The sequence below is a fragment of the Camelus ferus genome, chromosome 22 (genome assembly GCF_009834535.1).
Source record: "Camelus ferus isolate YT-003-E chromosome 22, BCGSAC_Cfer_1.0, whole genome shotgun sequence".
NCBI lineage: Eukaryota > Metazoa > Chordata > Mammalia > Artiodactyla > Camelidae > Camelus > Camelus ferus.
This window is the reverse complement of record NC_045717.1, coordinates 23,971,783-23,989,607: the sequence shown is the minus strand read 5'-3', so window position 1 is coordinate 23,989,607 and position 17,825 is coordinate 23,971,783. Positions and strand designations below refer to the sequence as shown.

Below are 17,825 nucleotides of genomic sequence, written 5' to 3'. Positions count from 1 at the left end.
TACGAAAACAGATGGTGAGCCCGATTGGGCCCAGGTCCCGCGGTCTGCTCCCCTCCCCCGCCCAACCAGCGCAAACGATGCAGTTGCTCAGTAAAGAGATGTAGAAAAACAGACACTGCAAAAGTTGTTTGATCCTGTTCCCCAGTTGGTGTTCGATGAATGTCCTTGGCTTTTTCTGAAGATTTTTCCTTGTAACTGGGCTCTGTGTGTGCTCGACCGCGCGCTTTGTGTTCCTTCCGACAACGCAGCCATCCCAAGCGCAGTGCTGTGGTTTCAGCAGCTGATGCTCAGGACTGAGGCTCACCGGCCCCGCGCGCGCTGCCCTCGGGCGTCTCTGCCACCCCTCCCGTCCTTGCAGGCTGTTGAACAGCGCGGTGAGAGTTTTTATGATGCCTGTGTGTGCGTGTGGCGTGTGCGTTTCTCTCCCTGTGATGAAGCAGAGGCAGACTTTGTCTGGGTTCTCCACAGGGGAGATCCCTGGGAGGGGAAGGAAGGGGCCTTGCTAGCAACATCGGGGGCTGTGGGACTGGGTGGTGGTGGCCGAGCCGACCTGTCCTTCCTCCTCTGGGGGGCTGCAGGGGCAGAGCTGTCGCATCTCCTCCCCTCCCGCTGTCACTTTAAACAGCACTGTTCCTCCCGCGTTCTGCTGCTTAATTAACTTGGCACAGCAGCTCCATCAAGGGCTCTTTGAAGCGCACTTTGCAGGGCTGTCAGGCCTCTCCTGAATGGGAGGCTCCTCAGGGAGCCGGTTCTGCTCTGAGTGTGTTGGGGGCGGGGGTGCCTAGAGGGGTCCCACCCTCTGTTCGCATCACCAGGGAGGCCACAGGTCTGGGCCCAGGATCTTGGGGTGGGGGCAGGCAGATGGGGACCGATACCCCTCACTGGACAGGCCTACCCAGTGGACGGGAGGCCGACCCCCAGGCAGTCAGGTAGGCCCAGGTGGGGACCCACAGATAACGCAGCCTGTCTCAAAACAGACCATCTATGGAGGCTGGCGGTGGGACCCTGACCACGCACAGTGTTTCATGCCCCCCCCCGCCTCTTTCTTTACTCCTTCTCTGTCCTCAGATGGCCCCTCAGCACCAGTGGGGTCACCAGCTGCCCCGCCTCAGCTGATTTGAGCAGGACGCCCGGCATCCTCATTAGCTAGTTGCTCTCAGAGCGGCAGCCCCATCCTATGCAGTCCTGGTGGCTGAGTCTTTAAGGTACAGAGGACCCTGGGGCATGCTCAGGCCTGCAGGGGTCCCTCAGCCCTCCTACTCTGCTTTGAATCTGATTTCTCCATCAGAACTAATGGCCACCAGCTCCCCGGGAGAGCGCACTCCATCCCTGGCTTGGTGCCAATACTGCTGATGGGGCTGCGAAGCTGAGGAGCAGAATCTGCCCACTTTAGTGACGCCAGCAGATCCTTAGGAAGGTCTGGGAGCCAGATCGGGGATGGGGGAGGCGGGGGGGGGGGCACGACGCCATCTATTGGGGGGAGGGGCTCAGTTCCCTTCCTGAGCACTGCGCGATGGCTGCCCTGACGGTTGTGCCCCAGGCCTCTGGCCTCCCGCCCCCCTGCCCTGAGCCCCCTTTCCAGGACGGCCCTGCAGCTCAGAGCCCCCATGCTTACTTGCAGGCCTGAAGTGAAATGGCTGTGCGGCTAGTTTCTCTGTGCATGGCACCAAATCAGGGGGACGGGAGGGTGAGGGTCCGTGGGGGTGTCTGGTCCGCTCAGCCCCGGGAAGTTGCTTTTAAGAAGCTGGAGCTTTTGGCTGGTCTTAGCGGATTCCTCTGCCAGACTATGAGCTGAAACATCTGCGCCGCCCTAGCTCCGCTGCTCAGCCCTCGGGGGTGACTGTTACCGTGTCCTAAACCGGGGTCCATGCCTCCTCTCCCCCAGGACCTGCATTTACGGGACCTTGCCTCCTTCCCTATTTCCTCCCTGGTGCCCATGCTCCCCACACCTCCGTCTCCACCAGTGACAAACCCCACCACAGCCACAACAGGCAAGGAGACCTAAGGGTGGCTGTTCCCAGCACTTCGCCCTGGCTGGGCGAGGGATGTGGGCCGGTTCCAGGCCCCAGGCGAGCCACCCCATTTCCCCTCCACGGTGCACACAGATGCTTTTTGTAATTACTTAAGGAAAAGCAATTGCAAAGCTGCTCGATACAAATCCCTTAAGCTGCTGGGGGTAGTGACGCCCGGGAGGCCACGGCTGGCCAGGAATCTGAAACACAGGTGCCATCTGTGCTCCCACTGCTCCACAGCCAAGTTACATCGCCAGCCTTTCTCTCCTGCGCAGTTTTTCATTAAATGAATTGAGTTTGCTGGGAATCGCTTGGCCATAAATATTCCCTCCTGCTTGGCGTGGTCAGGTTATTGCTGTCCCGAGTTGGGCTCCTGGATCTGGCCTGGGCGCAGGCAGGTTGGGGGCGCTGGGGCTGCAGGAAATGTCGTGGGACCCGCCACCCACCCCCGGCAGCCTCAGATTCTGGGTCATAAATATCTCACTGTTGCCCGAGCCAACTGAGGGAAGTTGGGAAGGGCTTGTCAGGGCAAGGTGCATAATCGCTGCATTCAGTTAAGTCTTTCCTGTCCCTTTCCTTCACTTCCGCTGAGAAAGTGGCAGTGACAGAGACGAGACGTGCATTTAAAATGGAAACGCTTTCATAGTGTCCTTTGAAATTGTGTGGGATGAAAAATAAATACAGGCTGGTGGGTATAGTCAGTGGTAGAGCGCATGCTTAGCACGCACAGGGTCCTGGGTTCAATCCCCAGCACCTCCATTAAAAGAAAAAATTCACCCAAAATTAAATGCACATGCAGTTCTAAATACACACAGATATACAAACATATACGTACGTACATATACATACACACACGTAGCCTAGGGGAAAAAAGCAGAGGCTTTTTAAGCCATGGTTTTGGGAACAGCGGTCTTCTAAGCCTATTTATCTGATGGGCAGGCATTTGGAGCTAGAGGCAGGGGCCGCAGTGCAGGTGTCCCTGAGCATCCCTGCCTAGGGAAGTGAGTGCAGCCCTCTGGGGGTCCCATGTCCTGTGTGCACCCCCTCCCCAAGCCCCAGCAGTGTCAGCCACGCCTGTGGAAGCTCCTCTCCCAAAGGTGTGCCCACTTCCAGCTGCTGCTTTATCTTCTCGAGTCTAGACCAGGAGCTGGCAAACCCTGGCTGGTGTTGTATGGAGTCCTCTGCCTTTTTTGTAAATAAAGTTTTATCAGCACTCACCCACGTCCATTTGTTTACAAATTGGTCTTTCTGCTTCCAAGTGACAACGGAGCCTAGAAGTTGTAACAGAGATAGGTGACCCACAAAGCTGAAAACATCTACTCTTTGGCCTTTTATGGGCAGTTCGCCAGTCCTGCCCTAGACCGGTGGTCCCCTCCCTTCCTCCCATCTTCTTGCAGTGGAATGGATGTCTTCCCACTCAGGCTTGGCCTCAACCCACAGGTGACTAGGAGACCAGGGTCGCCACCCTGAGCCCAGCTTCTGTGATCCTAGGCTGGCTTCTCTAGTCCACAGCTCCCCTAGGACATCTGCAGTGCCTCCTGCACGGTGCCCAGTCCTGGGGACCGCTGTGATGCTGTGACATAGAGGGAGAGGCTCCCAGAACATGTGGTCTGTGTGGGGGGTGTTCAGGATCTAGACAGTGGAGGAGGGGGAGGGAGGACCCCATTTCAGTCCTAATCCTGTTTGCCCCTCGCTTAAAGCTCTCAGACATAAGGGACTGTACTGGCCAGACCAGAGCCTGCTTGAGGCGAGTTCTGCCCAGGGACAAGGTGCCGAGCCTCTATTCCCGAAGCCTGTGGCAGGGAAACAGGGGTGTGTGAGCATCTTCTCCAGATCACGTTTGTTTCCCTGTTTGCTCTTTGGGGACTGGCAGCTTTCCCTCTCTTCCTAACCTTTGGAATTGCTGCTGTTATAAAACATTCCATGTGCATTTTACCTAGTTGGGGGCTTGCATGTCTGTTGGAAGGCAGTGCATGGTCTTTGGGCTTCTGAATGGGTCGGGGTGCTGTGTTGGACCATGTGCAGGTGAGGGTGCGACTAGGTTGGGTGGACCAGAGGCTCACAGTGAGGGGATGCAGCAGCCTCCCCCCAACCCGCACTGGATGAGAAGACACCATTTCCTGTCCTGGGAGAGAAGTTCTAGGGAGTGCAGGGTGGGCTTACTGGCCCACTGGCTCAGCAATCTCTCTCCTGCCCCTGCGCAGTGCACGTGCCGGAAGGACATGGTCAAGATCTCCATGGACGTCTTCGTGCGCATCCTGCAGCCGGAGCGCTATGAGCTGTGGAAGCAGGGCAAGGACCTCACGGTGCTGGACCACACCCGGCCCACGGCCCTGAGCAGCCCCGAGCTGAGCACCTGGAGCGCCTCCCGGGCCTCGCTCAAGGCCAAGCTCCTCCGCAGGTGAGTCACCTGGCGACTCCTGCCCCTTGCCGGCTGCTCCTCCGCTGGCAGGGGCTGTAGGCTGTCCCCATCCCCCACTTCCTTTCCTTCCTCCTCTTTCTTCTCCTCCTCCTCCATTCCTCTCTGCTTCAGAGTCAAAGTGCATTTCTCAGGCCCAACTTCCTCCTTGGGCAGTTGGGACCTCATGGCCAGCACTCTCTGCTGTCAGGGACTCGGGATCCTTCCAACTCCTCATCTATCCTCCAGCTCCTGGGAGGTGGGCCCTCTGGCCCTCTCAGGACGATACACACTGTCCCTCTTATGCTTCCAGCTTGCGATCTTTGGTGGGAGAGCCCCTCTGTGTCAGGGCTGCTCGGCCCTGGCCCCTTCTTGGCTCCGAGTGATGGCAGGAGGTGCAGGGCTCAGGCCCAGAGCTCACTCTTTATGGGCTGGACACCTGCCGTTTCACATCTGTGGTTTCTTGTTCTGGTGCCTCTGATAACGTCGTTGCTTGGATCTGCAGTCACAGAGGTGACCACAGTGACCTGTCCCCCAGACACCCTCTGCTACCCCATTCCACCTTGCGGACCCCTCCCAGCCTGCCTTCCAGTGAGAGTGGTTGATGCCTGGCCACTGCCTGGTGTCAGGCGGGGAAGGAGAGGGCAAAAGTGGCTGTACCCTCTTGGCTTCAGCACTGAGGCTGCAGGGATGTGGGTGGTGGGCCTGAACTGGGGAGCGAGAGGCCACGCCGTGCACCCTCGGGAGGGTCAGTCTCCGTCGTGCTCTTGTTCTGGGAAACGTCCAGGCTCTCAGGGCCTGAGCTGCTCATGGACAGAGTCCAAACAGATGCCTTTTTGGTGCCCGAGGAAGGTCAACAGGTCCTCACCAGGCCTGGGGTGTGGCTGGAGCAGCGGGGTGGCCCAGAGCAGGCTGGCCAGCGTCCTGAGGGTCAGTGTTACAGCTTCGAGGCCCGGCGGACTCTCGCGTGGCCACTCAGCTCCAGGGAGGCCGCCCGAGGCGGGATGGTCCATAAACAATGAGTGTGGCGTGTCCCAGTAAAACTTTATTTATGGAGACTGGAGTGGGAATTTCATAGTGTTTTCACATGCTACAAAATGTTATTACTGTTTTAAGTCTTGAACCATTTAAAAAAATAAACGTCGTTCCTAGCTTGTGGGAAGCACTGAAACAGGCAGCGGGTGGATCTGGGCCTCGGGTGGGGTTTTCCATCTGAGCTGGTCGCTGCGGGCCGGTCTGGTCCCCTGACCATGGACAGCACCTCCCCAGGGCCTGGGCCCTGAGGGATCGGGGGCTCAGCCAATTCCTTCCTTGGGCGCCACCTCCTTGGTGGAGCTCCCACACTGCAGCCTGGCCCAGAACCTTCTACCTAGGGGCGCTGTTCACCTTTCATTGCACCCTCATCCACGTGTCTCCCCCAGCCCTGGCCCCTCTCTGCTTTCATCTGCTCCTGACAGCCTGTGTGAAGGTGAGTCTCTCTTCTGATTTCTTTTGTTGTGGCTCCTTTTGGTTTTTGGCACTCCTGTGTGTTCCCCACGAAAAGTGCCTTCTCGGCGAGGCCCATCCAGGCAGTTCCTGACCTCTCCGCGCGCAGTGAGCAGGCTGACCAACCGGCAGCGCCCGGCTCCCCAGCCAGACTGGTATTTGCATGATGGTTAATTGGTTGTGGCTCAGGCTAATTTCAGCAGAGAGGCTGCTGGGAAATGGGGCCTCGCTCCAGGGTGGAATTGGATTAGAGGCTGTCAGAGGAGCCTGTCAGGAGGATGAGGACCCAGCTGCCGGGCCTTACCTGGCACCTTGTGTGCACAGAGGGTGAGCCCCAGGCCCCCTGCTGCCCCCCTCAGCACATCATGTGCTACTCCTTACTGGAGCGGCCTTTCTCCCGCCCCGCCTCCCTGTGTGCCAGCCTGGGGCTGAATGACAAATTAAATCATGTTCCCAAAGGTGTAATTTTCTTTAAAGCCGTTAGTATATAAGGTAAGGTTGATTCCCCCTCTCTTTTTAAAAGTCGCTGGCAAGGGGTGGGGGTCTTTGAAGAGGCTGACTGGGGACTCACATTTGAAAGCCCAAGGCCAAGTTGGATGTCATGGCTCCTCCACCCCACCCCCAGTGCCTGAGCAGTGTTGGCCCTTAGAAGTCCCTTGTGAATTTCTCTCCTGGCCACGTGGCCACCCTGTCCTCACCCGGCTGTGTCTGGTCTCCAGGGCCACCAACACCCCTGAGCCTCCCTTGTTGGAGGATTGGTTTAGGAGGAGGTATGGTATCACCTGAACATCCTTGGTTTGGGCCAGATGGGGCCTGGGGCAAAGGGCGAATCTGGCTCTGGCCCGAGAGCAAGATCTCCCCTTGGCACTGCTGGTCATTCTCTAGGAGGGCCGTCCGGGGCACTGGGGGGTATGGATCAACATCCCTGGCCCCACCCACTCGATACCAGGAGCCCCCCCAGTGTGACAACCACAGATTCCCCAGACGCAGCCCGGTGTCCCTGCCCGAGGGCTCAGCATTGGGGTGGGCTCCTTGCCCACCCTGTGTATCTCCCTCCACCACGCCCCTGCAGCCTGGCCTTCTCCTTGGGGATACTACAGTGGCTCTCTGGGCCTTGCCTCGCCACCCCTCGAGGTGCCTTCCTGACAGCCCCCGCACCATGCCCCAGATGTCATCTCAGAGCAGACAGGTGTTGGCCCTTCCGGGAGAAAATGATGGCCTCCCGTGGATTTACCTTCCACACCTAAATCTTGTCGGGTGAACTGACCCCTCATGTGACACGCAGGCCTGTGACCTGTGACCTCCTTATCCTTGCTGTGTGGCACCTTCACCGTTGCCACCAGGCAGGACCCCAGCCTGGCACTCAGGCCGCGTGGAGCCTGGCGCTCTGCCCAGGCTGGCATCTTGGCCACGCTCCCTCTCTGACCACCCCTGCACGAACAGCCCTTCTCCATATGCAGACTGTCTTTTCCTCTCGGCTCCTGATTATTGCCATCAAGAGCTTCAAGGAACACTCTGCATCACCCACATGTTCCAGCAGGTGTGCATTCTGCACAGAGCATCTGAGTGGCCACTGCGGCCACCTTGCTCAGAGGGGAAGCGGGAGGGGAGGGGATGTGTGCTCCTCTCTGGACCCATGGGGCCCCATCCTCCCCGGCTTCTGCTAGCTCCCACATGGGAGCCCACCAGCCCTGCTCGCCCACCCCTGAAGCTGCCACTTGCCACCTTTCCATCTACCGTCCTCCATCACCATGGAAACAAGGAGCTGGGGGCAGATCCCAGCCCCCTCTGCCACCCCTAGACACACGAGGGGCTGGCCTCGTCTCCCCTCTCTTCCCTGCGCCTCACGTCCTGGCCAGGCTGGACACCAGTGAGTCTCTGACCTGGCTCTTGCTGGGACTCTGATCCTGCTGCGCACGAGCCCTTTGCCCCACACACAGCTCCTGGCCACTGGGAAGGGGCCAGGACCCCTGGAGCTTGTTGGGGCTGTGACTTCCCCAGAAAACACTTTGCAGTTTCTCCAAGGTGAAACCCACTAAATGCTGCACCTCCTCACCCCTGGGGCTGGGATGCTGGGAGGAAGAGGATGTGACTCTAGGCCAGGAAACCCTGAATCCCCCTGGGGAGTCAGAAGTCCTGGGTGGCAGTCTCGCCTTGGGGAGCCTGAGGGGCTGTGTGCCCTGTTCCCTCAGTGAGGGCCCCTCTCTGCCTTTCCTGCCACCTGTGGCCCAAGGCCGCCTGCTGCCATCTTGGAAATATGAGTGTAGGTATTTGGACTCACCGTTGATATGTGGTTCTTACCATCTTAACCAAGTAATATGTAGTTGAGCCTGGCAGGTAAAGTGCATGTCTCCCTTCACCCTCCCCTGAAACACCATGGAAGTGACTGTGAAGGAGGGACAGAGAAGTGGAGGGGGGACGAGCAGCCCAACAGACTTTGAAGGGAGGAAAGGGTGGGCAGGTGATACCTGACTTTGTAGCACAGAGAAAACACGGTTTGTGGGTCTGCAGTTGGTGAGTGGGCCAGTCACGCCGCGGAATTCCAGAAAGGCCTAGGACTCCACCAAGGGCACCTGCTGGGGCGGGGACCACGGTGGGCTGGAGGCAGGCATGAGAGGAATTGCTGAACTCAGGGCCCTCTCTCATCATCCCATTTCCCAGCAGAAGGTGGTGGCCCTGCTGCCTGGTGAGGTCAAACCTGCCAGCATCATGTATCCCCAACCCTGGGGCTGGGTCAGAGGGGTCCAGCGGGACAAAGCCCCAGATCTGACATCGGGTGTCCCCCAGGAAGTGACAGGGTTCCCGTCCTCCTGCTCCCCTCCAATGAGCCCTGCTCGCACACAGCTGCCAACGAGTGTCTTGGTCCCTCACACATTACGGTCCCTAAACCTCTGAGGAAACTCAGTGTGAAAACATCTCACACAAAAAAGAAAAGGAGGACCCCATGGAAGAGGCTGTGCAGCGAGCAGAAGAAAACTTATTTCTCTTACAAAAAAGAGGGTGACTTGGCATTTATGGAAGAACACCCTGTTGTATAGAAAAAAAGACATTTACGAAAGTCTTGCACATTTAAAAGAGTAAAGAAACATAAGAGGTGGGTTGGGAGATGGCTTGAGGAAATTGAGAGTGAAGATATTTCACAGCTTGGGTTAAACAGAAGATCCCTAAGCTTCTGGAATGAACAAACAGGTCAACGTAAAGAACACGGGGCCTGAATGGCATTGGACTTGGCAGTTGTGGTGCTACAAGCTAATAGACAAAGGACAAGGGCCTCAAAGGTCAGAAGAGCAGTCATTTCAGCCCAGAAGTGTGTACCCAGCTAATTACCAACTCCATGTGGGAGGGCAGTAAAGATCATTTTAGACATGCAAATTCTCAGGTTTCCTCTCCTTTCTGAGAAAGCTGCTGGAGGATGTGTTCCAGCTAAACAAGGGCAGCAACCAAGAAAGACATGGAATCAAGAAAAACGGATCCAACCCAGGAGGGCCCAAGGCAGTCTCAAGATAAGAGGAAGGTCCCTGGGGTGTCACTGAGGCACATGTGCCCCCTGCCTGAGAGGCCACATCGAGAGCTTGGAGATGACCAAGAAAGCTAAGCATCTAGGAGAGGGAGCCAGTTAACTCTAGGACGAGCAGGCAAAGAATGCAGCGCAAGTAGCCCTGTTGCTTGTGGATGAACTATACTTACAGGGTCAGAAACATATAATACGGAATTTTGCCACAACCAGAGACAGCGGCAGATGTGGGGAGAGAAGCCAGGAAGGGTAGAGGGGTGCAGGACAGCCACACCCTAAGTGTGCTGGCAACTTGGCAGAGAAGCCAGAAACAAAAAGTGAAACAGCAGCAGCGTGAGGAGACATATGGAAGACAATCCGAGAAGAAATGGCGAAGAGTCGGGGAGGCATTGCGTCTGGGGAGTGGCCCAGGGGGTGCTGTTTCGGCCAGACTGTGATGAGGATGTGCGAGGCGGATGCCCCCCGCCCAGCTGGCAGCAGGTCAGCTGTAGGTTCTCCCAGCGCCGTTTCCCAGCTCGTGTTCTCCTGAAGCAGGTTCTCTTCTGCATGCTGACGTTCAGCTGGCTTTCCTTGCTGCCGTAGGGCCTGGCACTTCGCCTGCGTCTTTGCGCCTGGTTTCCCCTGTTTTGGGGGTCTCTGCATTAGCGAGGCCCAGGGGCTGCTGGGGCTTTGGTGCTGGGGCTGGGGGCCCAGCTCTGAGCCCAGTGGTGTGTTGGGGGCCGAAGAAGGCCTGGACTCTCTGGGGACCCTGGGGGTGGGTGGGGCAGGGTCAGAAGTGGCCCCCGGGGTCGGAGGCGGGGAGGGCAAGAGGAGGCGAGGAGCCGGGCAGCCAGGTGAGTTGGCTGCAGGAGGGCACCCTTCTGCTGGGTGCTGTCCTGGGCCAATAGTAGGGGGTTTGCTCGTGGGCGCCTGGCCCTGCAGCATTCCCAGAGCTGGAGAGAAGCCTCCGTGGGACAGCTGGTGAAAAGCCTGGGGCCCCCCACCTGTCTCCGAGTGGGGGCTGCCCCTGGTGTTCCCCAGAGCCATGTCCCTGGGGAGGCCTGAGTCTCTAGTCTCTCGTGCCCCCTTCCTCCCACATCTGTCCCCCACCCGCCTGTCCCCCCGCACCCTCCTCCCGCAGCAAGCCCTTGCACGCCATGCTGTGTGTGACGCCATGCCTCTGCCCATGCGCTCTCCCTGGAATGCTCCCCGCTTTCTGCCTCTGATCATCAGGGTGGTTCATGCTGCAAACATCAAGTAGGGCTTGTCATGCGCTGGGCATGGCCTGGGCTCAGGGCACAGAGCAGCCACCAGCCAGGGTCCCTGGAGTTAGGCAGCCGAGCAGCAAGCAGCGAGGGACCCAGGGTGGTTAGCAGTTAGCCTTAGAGGAAGGTTAGAAGGAAGCCCCCAGGGGCCAGCAGGGGCCAGTAGGGAGGCAGCAAGGCAGCTGTCAGGTCCCAGGATCCTGCAGGGAGGGCAGGGCTGCTTCAGATGCCCCTGGGGGAACATGAAGGTCCCGGTACCTGGAGACCTTGGGGCCTCCCTGGCCCACCCACCCTCAGTCAGCCAGCCAGCCCTGCTCCTCCTTTGTGAGAGCTTGGTTACGTGAGGTGCAGCTGCCAGGCACCTCTTTAGGGTCTCCTGTAAGGTCTTGGCGTCTGACCCCCTAGGACCACATGCGGAGCTCCCCAGGGGAGGGAAGCCACAGCCTGGAGCCAACAGCTCTCTGAGCCTCAGTGAGTCCTGGAGCACGAGGCTGTCCCGGCATCCTGGTCAACGCCGAGCTCCCCCTGGCCGCTGCCCCGATCCTGGGGCCATCATATACATCCTAAGTCCAGAAAGCTCTCCCCTCCCTGGAGAACAGGCAGGGACATGACCTGGCCACTAACCTGAAGCCCCAGCACCCTTTGTTGCTTTCCTTTCTTCCTTTTAACCCTGATTCCCCCTTGTTTTCACTAAGAAGCTGCCACTCAGCCTCAGCTGGGATTCTCACTTAGGGCCCAAGGGCTGCCTCTGTCCCCAGACTGTTGCATCTTCCGAGTCCAGGCCCTGCCCTGGACGCCTTCGTTGGGGAGGGGGCCCTAGGGGCCACTTAGAGAGGGAGCCGGGCGGGTGGCTAGAGAAAAACCCCCTGACGTTTACATTCTAGACAAATTAGTCTGAAAGAAAACAGACACTGGAAAAAGGCTGAGGAGGAGAGGAAACCAAATCTAGAGAGGAAGAAAGAGCAGACCAGGAGGCCGGGGCTGGCGTAAGTGCACCTTTTGTCTCATCCAGGCGTCTTCCACGAGCTGCTGTTTCCATCCAGTCCGCGCTCCCATCTCCCCCCACCCCCCCACCAGGCTCCTGGAGCCGGTCCCTCCCGCCATCCCATCTCAGCTGCCATCAGCACCCGCTTGACACCGCCCATCATTGCCATCACCCTCCCCTCCCCCAGGCCTCTCTCCCCTCACCGCTCCTGCCCTCAGGAGCAGCCCCACCCGGGCCTGCTCCCCTCGCCCTCCTGTGGGGCGCCCGTCTGGGGTGCTCTGTCTGCGGGAAGAACGGGATACACCACCCAGGGGCTTCTCCCCTCTGTTGTTTTGTCCTCAGTCTGATAAACCTCCCTCCCCAGGTCTCACCGGAAACGGAGCCAACCCAAGAAGCCCAAGCCGGATGACCCCAAGTCTCCTGGCGAGGGGGCAGCTGGGGCGGCCCTCCCAGAGGAGGCCGGTGGCGGCGGGAAGGAAGAGGCCGCACCAGAGGCCGACCCCGAGGAGGACGAGGAGGAACCCCAGCTGCTGCCGCAGGGCCGGGAGGCCGAGGGCTCCGAAGGTCAGTCCCGCTTTGTGCTGGCACCTTCCTGACCCCCAGCTTGCCCGGCCAGAGTCCCTGTCCTTTCAGAATCCAGTTCATGTGCTTTGTTGACAAGGAGGGCGTTGTATAAAAATGGCCTTTCTAGGGTGCTGCGAGGAGTCCCTCTTCTCCAGGGAACTGAGGAGAGGCTGTCCCCGTCTGGCCAGCTGCTCCAACAACATCCACAGGCGGGCAGCTGGAGCCAAGGGGCTCCACTCCTCGCAGTGTGGCCGAGTTCCCTTGAGGGCTGGCCTCCTGGTTTGCTCGTGACCTTCTCACTGTGTCCTCACAGGACAGGGAGGGCCAGCGAGCCCCCAGCCTCTGTTATAAGGTCGCCGATCCTCCACGAGGGCCCCGCCCTCGTGCTGCAGTCACCTCCCAACTGTCACACGGAGGGGCAGGATCCAGCATGTATTTGGGGGGATATGGACATCGAGTCCATTTGGGCGTTACCTGCTCAGAGGTGAAAGAAGGTGGCCCTCTGTTTGTGGCCAGACCCTGGACGTGCCTGCCGTGGGGACGTCCCGACTGCCGGCTGACGTCAAAGACAAGAGTGAACCTGGGGTTTGTGGCGGTGTATCTCAGAAACGCTTCACACTTGCTGGGGCCTGTTAGCCGTGGACTAGCACTCTGTGTGTGTTCTGAGGTCCTCCATTCCTACGGCGGATGGTGGTTCTTTACCCTAATTTGCACCTTCAGCTGCTCACGTTTGCACATGACAGCTGCTGCCCACGTGTAAAGGGCGTGCCAGCAGGGCTGGGAGGCTGGTGGCATGTTGCTCAGCAGTGATGCCTCAGGTCCTTGTCACAGGCCATGGATCACTGGAGGGTTCCACTTGGGTCCTCAGTCTCCTCTTCGGGCCTGTGTCTTGGAGTGTGTGAGCCCAGCATGACTGTCTGGCTTGGAGTCATGCCCTCCCTGGGGTGCCATGCCCGTGGCTGGTGTCACAGATGATGGGGCATTCAAAGAGACTGTCCGTGTGGGCCAGGCGTGTGCTCCCGATGTTCCCACAGGCTGGAAGGGTGAATGTCCTTGAGGGGACCCCAGGAGACTGAGACAGGGGAGAGTGGGGTGTTTCCTGGGTAAATCGCATGCTGGCGTGTCTATGCCACTCGCCTGGTGAGCATCTCGAAATGACCCAGCGCCACACAGGCGGTTCTGGACAGCCCAGGGAGGCAAGACATGGAGAGGCAGGGTGGCCGGGTAGGAGGGAAGAGCGCGTGGCACTGTCTGGGTGCAGGCACAGTTACCCCTGTAGAAACATTCCCCGAGACTAAGCCCTAGTTACTGGGGGGCCCACCCGGAATGCTGGCCCCTCTAGAAAGAAAGTGGTCCCGTTGGGGCATCGAGGGGGGCTGCCACAGCCCAGGCAGCCGTGTGCCCGACAGGAGCTAGCCCTCGAGCACTGGAAGAGAAGGTCACTCTGAATGCCTCAAAACAGTAAGTGCTCACAGCTGGGGGAGACAGCAAACACGTCCAGGGAATGAGTGGAAGATTTTAAAGCGGCTTCTAGACTTCCTTTAATGCCAGCTTAACGTCCCGCGAAGCTGTGTGTGTACCGATGGCGTCAGGCGCCTTGGTTTCCTGTTGGCGGAGGGGGAGTCCTGCTGCTCCAGGAGGCGCTCTGACTAGGGAGAGAGGGTGGGAGGTGCCTGGGCTCTGCAGGGACTGGGAGGGGCTAGAGGGGCCGGGGCTGGTGGATGTGTCGCTTGGCCTGGGGGGGGGGGGGCTGCCGTCCCACCTGGCTGCCAGGGTTCCCACTCTGCTCCCACACCGAGGGTCTGTGAGAGCTGCTGTCTGGGGCCTGGCCCTGGGATGGCCCGGCAGCCTCCCCCGCACCCAGCCCTGAGCCTGGGCGGGCCCCAAGCAGAATGCGGGAAGGCAGCTCTGGAGCTGGGGGACAGCGGGGCAGCGCCAGGCCCCATGAAGGTGGTTCCAGAGCATGTGGTCCCACCACAGTGCTGTCCTGCCTCCCGGGCCGGGCCGAGCAGACAGCCGGCAGGACCTTGCCTGAGGGCCGGGGAGGGCGCCTGCAGCAGGCTGCTGTCACTCCCCTTCCCTCACCCGGGAGCGACCCTGCAGCCCGTGAGGCCTTAGGACCGGACAGCAAGGCTGCTGCGCCCAGCAGCGAGCGGTGGGGCGGGCTGGGCTGGTGTTTACTCTCAGACCGAGTATGTCCCCGGGCTGGGCAGGGCTCTGCTCAGGAGGGACTTGGTGCTGGTGGGAGCGGCCCAGACCACGGGGGCCAGGACAGTCTAGCTGAGGCTGGGTGGGACGGGGTCTCTAAGCCAGGCAGCGGTCCTGCGCCCAGTGCTCTCCCCTGGGAGAACTTCGAGGGGAGAGGAGTGTGGGGGCCCTGGGCGCTGACAGGGCAGTGACATGTGTCCATGAAGAGACTCTTGGCTATGACTCCCTGCAAAAAAAGTGCCAGAAAGGGCCTCGGCTCGTCTGCAGGGCAGGGGGGTCTCTGTCATTCTGCCTGCCCCACACCTCAGGAGGCAAGAGGCCCTGTGGGCTGGGGAAGGACCCGGCTCAGACCCTCAGCCCTTTCTGAGTCACCGCCCTGGGTTCTATCTTGAGGCCTCTTCTGGCAGGCCAGCTGAGGGGTTTTCCAGGTGTGATCCTGCCCTGGGTCTGCGGTGGTTCCCACGGCATGAGCACAGAGCCCGGGCACCCCGCTGTCCTGCCTGGCCTTGGGCTAGTCCCCTCAAAGGGTCCTCTGGCTGTGCCCCCCTCCTTCCCAGAGCCTGGGAGACGTGAGCAAGGGGCCAGGGGCAGCGCACAGGATCTGCGGTCCTGAGGCTGGGAAGCCCACCGGTTAGACTTCCATTCGTGTGTTCGTGCCAGCAAGGAGGGGGGAGTATTGAGCTTCCTTAGAGAATAAGGCTGTTTATCCAAAAGTGTCTCTTACACAAGGAGGACAGGGCTCTGGGCAGCGCAATTTCTATAAATAGGTGGAAGTGGCAGGGAAGGGCCTGATCTCCCGCGCCCTCGGTCACCTCCCGGGACTGGGCTGCTGCTACCAGGCATTGTGTGAAGTGTTCCCCCCACATCTCCTCACCCCCATCTCTCCTCCCAGGTCTCTCCCCGCCACGTCTCTCCCCGCCACATCTCCTGGGACAGGGAGGTGACTTTTTGTCCTGGGACCATCCAAATCCAGCATCTGTAAGGGAGAAGCAGCTTGGTCTATGGAGTGTCTGTCTACTTTCCTTGGCCCAGTACCTGCTGATGAGGTGCTGGCAGGAGGGGGTCCTGGGGAGTGGGCCAGGCTCCTCCCCAGTGGCTGTAAGTGACACTCTTATTCTCTGACAATTTTGGGGGGTCAGGAGTCTGGCAGGGGTCCCACTGGGTGCAAACCCAGATGTGGGCAGGGCTGGTCCCTCCGGAGGCTCCAGGGAGTCAGTTCTTGGCTTTTCCGGCTTCTAGAGGCACCGCATCCCTTGCTCGCTGCCCCTCCCTCCATCCTCACCACGCGCATCTCTGCCTTCTTCTGTTGTCTTGGCTCCCCCCAGCCACAGCTGAGAATGATCCTCTGCTTATAAGGATCCCTGTTGGTACATGAGGTCCGGCCCCAGGACCCTTGCTCCATCCCACCTGCCGGGTCCCTGCTTCCATGCCAGGCTCCGTGTCCACGAGTCCAGGGGCTACAGTGCGGGCATCTTTGGCAACCAGAACTCCACCGACCACACCGCTGGTCTCAGTTTGTTGGCTGAGCTGCACATCCATCGTATGCAAATTAAAGTGCTGCAGAAGGCACTCTCTGCCCACCTTCCTCTCCAACCCAGTCACCTGTCAGGAAACCCCCCCCTCCCCCTCTCCAGCCCCGGGGGCACAAGGGTGTTCCCAGCCCTGCAGGCCCATCTGACACTTCTGTTGCACTTAAGTGGAACCGCTCGTCTTTGAAACTGTAGAAATAGAGAAAACTCAGATACATGAACAGAAAACAAATCCTGCCTCTGCCTGCCACCCCTTGGGAAGGTTGTTCAGAACGGGTTTCTTCCCAGCTGCTTCTGAAGGTGTTTTGAGCACGTGGCAGATCTCCGAGGCCAGGCACTGTGCTCCACGGCTTGGCTGCCTGGCAGGGGGACCTGGTGGTGGTTAGAACTGCCCGGAGCCCATGTTCCTAGGGGGAAGGACTATCTGGGCCAGAGGGGGCCCTCGACCACCCCAGCGGGCTTCCGCTCAGGCTAGACGGCTTGAAGGGGGCCACTGGCCCCTCGGGTGCCCCGGCCCCCACCTCTGACTGGCCTCTGCTCTCTCCCTGCAGAGGATGGGAGGAACAAGCTGCGGCCCACCAAGGCCAAGAGCGACCGGAGGAAGAAGAGTTACGGCCCCCCGCACCCCCACCACCCGCTCCTGCCCCAGCTGCCACCACCCCTGCCTGCCCAGTTCCCCACCGAGGAGGCGCCGCGGCCGCCACCCCTGCTGGACCCCCTGGTGCCAGCCCCCGGCCCTGAGGCCACTGAGGAGAGCCCCCTGCCACCGCCCCTCAATGTGGTGCCCCCTGAGGTGCCTGGTGAGGAGCCAGAGGTGAAGCCGCGCCCCATCATCCCCATGCTGTACGTGGTGCCGCGGCCTGGCCCGGCGGCGGGTGACAAGGGCCGCGTGTCCTGCCAGCAGGCCTCTGAGCACTTTGCCCAGAAGGGCCCCATCTGGAAGGAGCAGGCAGCCCCCATGGAGCTGACAGGGCCCGAGGAGGAGAGCGGAGCTGGCGAGGTGCAGGTAGGGCCGCAGCAGGTGCCGGCCAGGGTCCCTGAGGTAGGGGTCCCCGTGCTGCCACGTGCTGGTCGAAGCCCTGCTTGTCCTAAATGGCTCCTATGGCTCCCATCCCAGAGGCCAGCGGCACATACATGGTTTAGAAACCACTGGCTCCCAGCTGCCCCTTCCTGGGGCCTTGCATCACCCACCCCCTCACTGAGGGCACTGAGGTCCCTCTGAGCCTGCCTCCGCCCCAAGGACCAGGCTCTGCCTCCAGCCCCAGAGCCCCCACTACAGAGGCTTCCTGTGCTGTTTTAGGCTCCGTCGCCCTTTTCCAAGTTGAAGATGGAGATCAAGAAGAGCCGGCGCCACCCTCTGGGCCGGCCGCCCACCCGGTCCCCGCTGTCCGTGGTCAAGCAGGAGGCCTCAAGTGACGAGGGTGAGTGGGGGTGTCCCTTGACTGCTGGGTCCCGGGCTGCGCCCCCTCCTCTCACACCCACCCTCCGCCCCCCTTCACTCCCGCCACCACTGGCTGAGGGCCGGAGCAGACCCAGCCCCCCCCCCCCACATAGCCTCAGACCCTCTCCCCAAATGCCTCGGGACTCAGCTGCCCCCAGGACTGCCCCCAGCCTCTGCCCCGCCCTCGTTTGCTCTGCTGGGCGCCCGGGGCCTGGAGTGTCCAACAGGGCCCCTGAGGGGCCGGGGCAGCCGCCTGGGCTCAAACCCTAACCCACTGCCCAGAGCTTGGGACTGTGGTGCCATTTGTCTTTCTGAGACACGGTTTCCCCATCTGTAAAATGGGGTCTGCTGGCCCCCAGAGAGGTCCTGCCAGGGAGCTGCAGGGAGCTGAGGCCTGGAAAGCCTGTGGCCTGGTGCTGGGTACATAGCAGGGCCAAGAATGCCA

At 60.2% G+C, this 17,825-nt stretch overlaps 1 protein-coding gene across 6 annotated transcripts in view; it reads left to right on the top strand.

Annotated features, from left to right (window-relative positions):
* The window catches only part of KDM4B (lysine demethylase 4B), a 122,415-nt gene that overhangs the window by 90,076 nt on the left and 14,514 nt on the right, over nt 1-17,825 (top strand). For 5 of the 6 annotated variants that reach the window (XR_004314343.1, XM_032465848.1, XM_032465847.1 and 2 more), the window contains 5 exons: nt 4,217-4,413; nt 11,538-11,639; nt 12,003-12,202; nt 16,491-16,945; nt 17,240-17,360. Coding sequence is in view for 5 of the 6 variants with exons in the window: in XM_032465848.1 (XP_032321739.1) it covers nt 4,217-4,413; nt 11,538-11,639; nt 12,003-12,202; nt 16,491-16,945; nt 17,240-17,360 (1,075 nt within the window). In the remaining variant the exon portion in view is untranslated. The remainder of the gene's footprint in view (nt 1-4,216; nt 4,414-11,537; nt 11,640-12,002; nt 12,203-16,490; nt 16,946-17,239; nt 17,361-17,825) is intronic. The other variant, XM_032465849.1, reaches the window with a different exon arrangement.